This window comes from Salvia hispanica, chromosome 4 (assembly GCF_023119035.1).
Source record: "Salvia hispanica cultivar TCC Black 2014 chromosome 4, UniMelb_Shisp_WGS_1.0, whole genome shotgun sequence".
In the NCBI taxonomy this organism is placed as follows: Eukaryota; Viridiplantae; Streptophyta; class Magnoliopsida; order Lamiales; family Lamiaceae; genus Salvia; species Salvia hispanica.
The window spans coordinates 36,724,857-36,733,276 of NC_062968.1; the positions used below are offsets into that span (position 1 = coordinate 36,724,857).

The 8,420-nt window shown below is 39.1% G+C and overlaps 1 protein-coding gene across 2 annotated transcripts; it reads left to right on the forward strand.

Moving 5' to 3' along the window:
* Nucleotides 1-6,457: 6,457 nt before the first annotated feature.
* On the forward strand, nt 6,458-8,420 carry LOC125219575 (high affinity nitrate transporter 2.4-like). Of its 2 annotated transcripts, none has more exons than XM_048121590.1 (3): nt 6,458-7,314; nt 7,384-7,499; nt 7,703-8,420. In XM_048121590.1, the coding sequence occupies exons 1-3, from the start codon at nt 6,496-6,498 to the stop codon at nt 8,349-8,351; spliced, it is 1,584 nt and encodes a 527-aa protein (XP_047977547.1). In that variant the 5' UTR covers nt 6,458-6,495; the 3' UTR covers nt 8,352-8,420. The 2 variants fall into 2 exon arrangements, with proteins under 2 accessions (XP_047977547.1, XP_047977548.1); XM_048121591.1 differs by having other exon boundaries at nt 6,459-7,314; nt 7,709-8,420.

The following is an 8,420-nucleotide window of genomic DNA, read 5'->3' on the forward strand; positions in this document are numbered from 1 at the left end:
CGAATGAAGCTCGAATGTCCATGGGTGGGGGATACAATCCCGTCTTGCATCGCGGCGGAAGCTGGGTCGATCATCCAGAAAGAGCTGGGTGTATGCTTCAGTACTATAGAGATCAACCAGCGCTTAACCATTTTGCAAGCAAGATATGCAACATTCAAGCAGATCACGACCACACCAGGCGCTTGTTGGGTGGCATCTATGCAATACGTTGTCGCCACTGATGAGGTTTGGAAAAAAATCATCAAGGTATTTTTCATGGTTTGGTATGAAACACTAATGCAACCTATTACTTGTAAGTGTTGCAACTTGATTATGTTGACCAACCTATGCCATCTTTTATAGGATCATCCTTTTGCTGCTGCTTATTATCACAGGGATGAGCCGGAGTATTCTCGGCTATGTGTTATCTTTGGTTGGGATGATGTGGATGAAGAAGACGTTGATAAGACTATTGTCATATCGGACTCAGACAGCGAACCATCTCGTGGACTCCCTCTAACTCCTTCAGGTTCTGAGCAATCTGTGAATGGTGCCCTGCAATTGGTCTCTCCCGGAGAGCCATCCTCGAACGGTGCTCGACGCAAGCTATTTGCTGAAGATGATACGTCTGTGGTTCGTGACCGCGAATCAAGTAACACAACATATCTGAACTACAACAACGGCGAACTGTCGGGGGGTATGGTGAATCCAATTATCGGTAATTTGCTGCCTCGTCGCATCAAATTTACGAACACCACTCCAACATCCTCTCCTGGTGTATCTTCCACTGCCTCTAACAGTTCGTTCACACCACAGCGGAAACCTCTACCTTAGATAACTTGGCTTGCTATTAGTTACGTCTAAGCTTGTAGTAATTTATGCATGGTTTTAAACTATTGTTGTCAGACTCATTTTGTTTTTTATCAGTTCACCTTAGTGTGTATCTGATCCGCTCTACGCGATCGAAGTCTGGTAATGGCTATGTATATTAGCCCTACTTTTGACGGTGTTGTATTGGACCCATAAATTATCTTTTGTAATGAAATTCAGTTAGTCAATGTATGAAACTTATTTCCCTCTGAACTACTCCCATTTTAATGCAAAATGTTATCGTGCCAAATTGGCCAAATCATACACTTGAGTGACCAAAATCAGATAAACATCCTTCGCAAAGGTAAGTACCACGTTCCAACATAACACATTGAAAAGTTTAAAAAAATCCAACATAAGACGATAACAATTTTAGGTTCATAAACTTAAAGAGAGAGCAATATATATGTATAGTTGTTGCAATGCCCGACTTCATCTAATCACCATTCCACATATTAGTTGCTAGGGTGTCGCACATCGTATTCCATGCTACAGAAGGCTCTACCATATCCACAAAATCCATCGCATTCCCCTCCTCATCCAATACACCTGCATCTGTTGCATCCTCTGGTGATATAGCATCAAATGCCATCTCAACAGGGTCAGCTTCCATTTGTGATCTAATAAAATTATGAAGTAGAAAACAGGCTATGATAAGTCTTATTTGGCATTTTATTGGATAGTACGATGCACTCCGTAATATACCCCAACGCATTTTAAGAACGGCAAATGCCCGTTCAATGATATTACGAGCTTTAGTGTGACGCATGTTGAACATTTCACGAGCATCCTGTGGTGCCGCTGTACCTTCGCCCCACTCCTTTAGATGATATCGAACTCCTTTGTATGGAGTTAGAAATCCTTCACTATTTGGATAACCATTGTCACACAAATAATAATTCCCTACCAAAAGAGAGACAGATTACACAAAGTATTCCACCAACAGTTTGAATTAAGAACAAGTTTCAATAATGTAATGTGTTTACCCCTAGGGATGTTCAATCCATGGTCACGGTGCACTGCATCACGAAGAACACGACCATCCCCCGCTGAGCCTTCCCACCCGCAAAGAACATAGACAAATCTCATTCTCTGATCACAAACTGCTAATGTGTTGGTGCTAATTTGGCCTTTTCTCGATCGATAACGTGGCTTGTCAGCAGTTGATACAGTAACATTGATATATGTCCCGTCGAGAGCTCCAAGGCACCCCTGCAAATTAAGGACTTGAAACATACAAGTTTTGTAAATTTTCAGCATTGAACATGTCATAGATGAAGCTGTAAATATGTGCAAAAGAGCTGTCAGCTTCAGTGATTTATATGAAGTTAAAACAATATACCGGAAACCACTTCCACCTATTATCGTCACAGTCAGTCGTCACAGGTTCCGGGGTAACAAGTAGAGCGTCATGTAATCGGAGGATAGCTCGTGTGTTGCAACACACTGTGCACATATCGAGAAACAGTATATGAAGACCTCCAAAATTCAAAATGAACAACTCGATTCTTTTTGTGATGTGCAAGAATGCCCAGAAACATTGCAACTTGTTCCTCGACCTTCACATACTCTCCATCAACCAATTGGCCTGTTCCACGTAACAGAAAACATAATTGCCCAAATGCGTTGCGGTCCATCCTTAGATTGTCTATGCATGATACATCCGACACACGGGCAAGGCGGTTCATATACCTCACTTGATATGGAATCCTGTTTAACCGATGGTAGCAAGCTCTCACAAGCCTCATGTTTCTGCATCTGGTCGGCCATGTCCTACTCCTTGAAGGAGCTGCATAATGATACGGAGGATGTTCATATGCCGGACGTGTAATGTGTCCTCCGCAACAGCTATGACAGCCCTGTTCTTGCCTCTCGGTCGGCCATTTCCTGTTATGTAAGCAGTTCAAACAGAGGTGTACAAACGAATGAAATAACACAAATTCAACAAAATTAACAACATCATGCTCATTTTCGCATATTTGTTTGCACTATATGATGCAACAGATGCAATCTAAGAACACATGATTCAAGGCAACAACAATACTCAGCTCTTGATTGCTGTAAACATTTCGCATGACGGAGCATGATGTAACTATCATTTTTTTTGTGAATTCAAAATCGTCGACGATCATATTTTGTCAAATCGACCACAGTTCAGTCGTATTTTGTTCCTAAATTTGGGGACTTAAACCTTATCGATATACATGGAAGTTTTATAAATTGAAAGTTACCTCAGATTGTGCCTGATTCCCGCTTCAATCGGAGACGGGAAGGAGAAATTATCGGTCGGCGACCACCCAGTTGCTACCAGATGCACAGGTTGGAGAAATCCACAAATGAAATTAAGGCCTACGGTTCGCGTTTGGGGGGTAGTGAGGGAAATTCGTAGAGTAATCCACGCACATCGATTGAGGTAGGTCAAGAGTCCAAGGCAAAGTCCTGGACAATTATTCGACGTGATTCCTTACGAAGCAGTGTAAAGTTCCGGGTCATGTGGACTTAATCCCGGTTCATGAGGATTGAGGCATATGGGTACAAAACGTATGTCAAACTTGGATTACTTCAATCTATCCACATTTGTCCATGTTACAAAACGCGCCCTAAACGTTTTATAGTTATATTGCAACAGTGAACAACCCTAATAGTAATAAATAGTCCATGATCTTGTCGAAAAATGCACCAATTAATAGTTCCTCAAAGATTTTTATAGCATTTTTTGTACGATAAGACTAAATTAAGTAACCTTAGGCACCACTAGTATGAATATTTAATGCTTGAGGGCATTTTGAACTTTTCTACTCTCCATTTAATTTTTTTTAAATATTTTCTTCCACCAACATTTTCTTATAGTTTTATTATTATTTTAATTTAGAAACTCTATTATACTTCATTTAAATAATATTAATATTTGATGCTTTATTATTTCAAATATTTAAATAAGAAACCAAACATTTTAATTATGATTTTTTATTTTAAAATTAAATATTATTCGTTATAAAGCTCAGTCTATACATTTGCAAAGAAAAAAATTAAATTTAATAGTAACATTTTTTAATAAAAATATTATAGGAACTATAGAAAAATCTTTGTGTGGGATTTATTTTTACTTAGATAATTTACCTAATTTATTTAAATTTGATGAGAAAAAATATTATAGTGAGCTATAGGCAGTAATTTTCTACTTACAAATTGTTACTTAAATATTTAAATATTACTATAATTAAGTGAAAAATAAATATTTTAATCACGTTAATTAAAATATACTAGTATAATGCAAAACATTTTTAAGAATAATAATTAAAACTTAAGTGAATTATATTAAACGTAAATTAAAACGAACTCTTGCAAGTAACATTTTTTATGAAAATATTAAAGTGAACTATAGTAGTTTTTCATTATAGAGCTTAATCCATACGTTATTCAAGTAATTATTCAAAAAATTTATTTGAACTAATTCAAAAGACAAAGTTTTCTATTGTAAAGACGTAAAGTCAACTAGTACCAAAAAATTACTCCCTCCGTCCCACATAATTTGGGACAATTTGACCGGACACGAGTTTTAAGAAATGTAATGGAAAATGAGTTGAAAAAGTTGGTGGGATGTGAGTCCTACTTTTAAAGTATTAGTTTTATATTAAAATGTGAGTAGGAATGAGTTAGTGGAATATGGGGTTTACCAAAAATGGTAAGAGTGAAATGAGTCAAATTATTTGGGACGGACCGAAATGGAATACTGGATCAAATTATGTGGGACGAAGGGAGTAAATGTTTTCTGCCGAAAAGGTGCTTTTACGTATGTACAAAAAAATTGCACGACTGAAGAGGTACTAAAACTGTGATTTCCAAATACCAAAATTGCACGACTAAAGGCATTTAGGGTATTTTTCGAATGCAGAGTTGTACTCCTATAAAAGACCGACATATATAAAAAATGTACTCCCTCCGTCCCACTTTAGGAGTCCCGGTTTACTACTTTTGGGTGTCCCACTTTAGGAGTCCCGGTTAGAATATTCCATAATTGGTAATAGGCCCCACATTCCACTCACCTTTTTTCACTCACATTGTATTATAAAACTAATATATAAAAGTAGGACCCACATTCCACTATCTTATTTCACAAACTTTCCTATATATTTCTTAAATCCCGTGCCGAACTCAACCGGGACTCCTAAAGTGGGACGGAGGGAGTAATTTATAGGTACTAAAAAGGCTACAAAATTATTTTTAAGGACCATTGATGCAGTTTTTGACAAGATGGGTGACTATTAGGATAGTTCACTCTATTGAAAATTATGTGAACCAATATTGCATTTTTGTTAAATAAGTTTTGCATTTGTAAATGTATTTTTTGTTTTTATTATTGTTTGATATCAACACAACTCCAAATATGACTGGTTTCATTAATAATAAATATCCCAAGTACTTTTTCTCACTCTTTCTTATTTGACCAATTATGCATTAAAACTCATAACATCCACTATAAAGACTATTTTTGTAGACGGAGTTAGTATAATTTAGTTATTAATGTTGATTTAAGTATTGTTTTATTAAATTTCATTATAAATTAAATAAATAAGATAATTTAATTATATCAGATAAGTAATTCTATTAGTCAAATTTGTTTAATTAAGTTCTCATTAAAATTAGAAAAATAATTAACTAAACACATTTCATTAAAATTGTGCCAACTAATTAAACTAATTAATTTAATACGTACTTATTTCTTTATCTTCTACTAATTCCCTATTTTACTTAATATGTAATAAATCAAATATTAAAAAAAGTGATTTGAGTTTGTTAGAAAATAGATGTAGTACGTATAATTGTTAAAAATTTAAAATGGGATGAGTTTTGAGATTCATGAGGACTATTTTTTTTTTTTTTTTTTTAACTTTGTTTTGGATTTTTTTAGGTACCATATGGTCGCTTTTTACTAAACCAAAAATCTAATAATTTTAGACATATTAGTAATTGGGCTTCTTGTATGATATTTTTCTTGGTCCACTTATTGATCTAAGCTTATTAAATAATATTTTTATCATGTATATATTTTATTGAAACTCCTCCATTTTGTTCGTCCATCAAATAATACTCCTATTAATTACATAACGCGCGTGTTTATCCTTCATTTCATTCGGCATAGATTCAACCATTTGGAGAAGTACAAAACAGACCAAGACAAAATGGAGTAAAAAATTCTTAGCCTGCTCATCATTAATATTATAATGTATATGTGGGGAAACTACTATCCTAAATTAGGAACTCTTAGAACATCTGAAAGGGTGAATGAGGATAATTTGAAAGCATATACGTCTTTATCTTTCTAATAAGCAAGGTGATATTTTGCATTAAATACAGCAACGTTACATATAACAACACACACGTACAACAAATGCACATACCAAATATTTAGAAGTTTCTGTACAAATAGACAAGAAATATTAACGTGGAGAAAATATCCAAATAAGGATATACGCATATATACATTTATAATAGCCAAAGTATTGTTTTTTACTAGTTCTACTTTTAAGTGACAGTAAGCAAAATCAGCTATTCACAATGTGACTCGCCTCTCCATTGCTATTATATATAAGTTGAATAACAATCTCAAAATTTTCATGAGAAAAAAACCTAAAATCATAAAAAATGGGGGATGAAAAAGAGATAGGGGCACCGGGAAGCTCCATGCACGGAGTGACGGGCAAAGAACAAAGCTTCGCTTTCTCCGTTGCCGCGGACCAAACAATCCCGACGGATCCGGCAGCGAAATTCTCTTTGCCGGTTGATTCGGAGCACAAGGCGAAAGTGTTCAAGATCCATTCCATGGCGAATCCGCACATGAGAACCTTCCACCTCTCGTGGATCTCCTTCTTCACTTGCTTCGTCTCTACGTTTGCTGCGGCCCCGCTTGTCCCCGTCATCCGCGACAACCTCAACCTGACGAAGGCGGACATCGGGAACGCGGGGATCGCCTCGGTGTCAGGCAGTATATTCTCGAGGCTGGTGATGGGGGCGGCCTGCGATCTGCTGGGGCCCAGGTACGCCTGCGCCTTTCTGATCATGCTCACTGCCCCCACCGTCTTCTGCATGTCTTTCGTCTCCTCTGCCGGCGGGTACATGGCGGTGAGGTTCATGATTGGATTCTCGCTGGCGACGTTTGTGTCGTGCCAGTACTGGATGAGCACCATGTTCAATGGCAACATCATCGGGCTGGTGAACGGCACTGCTGCTGGCTGGGGGAATATGGGCGGCGGGGCGACGCAGCTGCTCATGCCGCTCCTCTTTGAGCTGATCCGGAGAGGCGGAGCCACGCCGTTTACTGCGTGGAGGATCGCTTTTTTTGTGCCCGGGTTGATGCATGTGGTCATGGGGCTCTTGGTTTTGGGGCTCGGCCAGGATCTTCCTGATGGAAATCTTGCCACCCTGCAGAAGAAAGGAGATGTTCATTCGGATCAATTTTCCAAGGTTTGCTTTCCAATTTCACAAATCATTCTAATCATTCAAACTTTTACTTACATCCAATGTCTTGGGCAGCTTCTGTGGCACGCAGTTACTAATTACAGAACATGGATATTTGTTCTGCTCTATGGCATGTCGCTAGGCGTAGAACTAACTACAGACAACGTCATCTCGCAATATTTCTACGACAGGTGAATTGACACTACAACAAACTTATCTTATAAGCACACAAAATTAATGACTCAATTTGCATAGAAAATTAAATTTTTGAAAAATAACCAAAATTGAGGGCGCAAATAAAAACGTGCATAAGTTGAGGGGACAGTTTTCCACTGAACCTTAATCTTTTGCCGAGGATGCTTTTATAGCAGTTTTGTAAAAAATCAAAATGAAGTTGCAGATTTGATCTGAATCTCCACACGGCTGGCACAATAGCGGCCACATTCGGCATGGCCAACATAGTATCCCGGCCGCTGGGCGGCCTAATGTCGGACATGGCAGCACGGCGGTTCGGGATGCGGGGGCGCCTCTGGAACCTGTGGATCCTCCAAACCCTGGGCGGCGTGTTCTGCATCTGTCTGGGGAGGGCCAGCACGCTGCCGCTCTCCATCACGTCCATGATCCTCTTCTCAATCGGGGCACAGGCAGCGTGCGGCGCCACATTCGGCGTCATCCCCTTCATTTCCCGGAGGTCCCTGGGCGTGATCTCGGGGCTCACCGGTGCAGGGGGGAACTTCGGATCGGGGCTGACGCAGCTGCTATTCTTCACGAGCTCAAGCTACTCGACGGCGGTGGGGCTGAAGCTGATGGGGATCATGATAGTGGCGTGCACGCTGCCGGTGGCGGTGGTGCATTTCCCGCAGTGGGGGAGCATGTTTTTGGCGGGAAACGACAAGTGGAGCGAGGAGCATTACTATGGCAAGGAGTGGAATAAGGATGAGAAGGAAAGGGGTCTTCATCAAGGCTCCCTCAAGTTCGCCGAGAATAGCCGCTCCGAGAGGGGCCGCCGCGTTGTTTCCGCCTCCACGCCGGAGTGTGCCTAAACCTTCAAATTTATGTCGGTGTGTTGAATAAAGGGTGAAACATATATGGACATATAATTATTATTGTAA

What these genes read in the sequence shown, in the direction of transcription:
- LOC125219575 (XM_048121590.1), top strand. Translation starts at nt 6,496, where the DNA reads ATGGGGGATGAAAAAGAGATAGGGGCACCGGGAAGCTCCATGCACGGA. An exon ending in ATTCGGATCAATTTTCCAAG is followed by an intron (nt 7,315 to 7,383) that starts GTTTGCTTTCCA and finishes TGTCTTGGGCAG; the next exon opens with CTTCTGTGGCACGCAGTTAC. An exon ending in TCGCAATATTTCTACGACAG is followed by an intron (nt 7,500 to 7,702) that starts GTGAATTGACAC and finishes ATCAAAATGAAG; the next exon opens with TTGCAGATTTGATCTGAATC.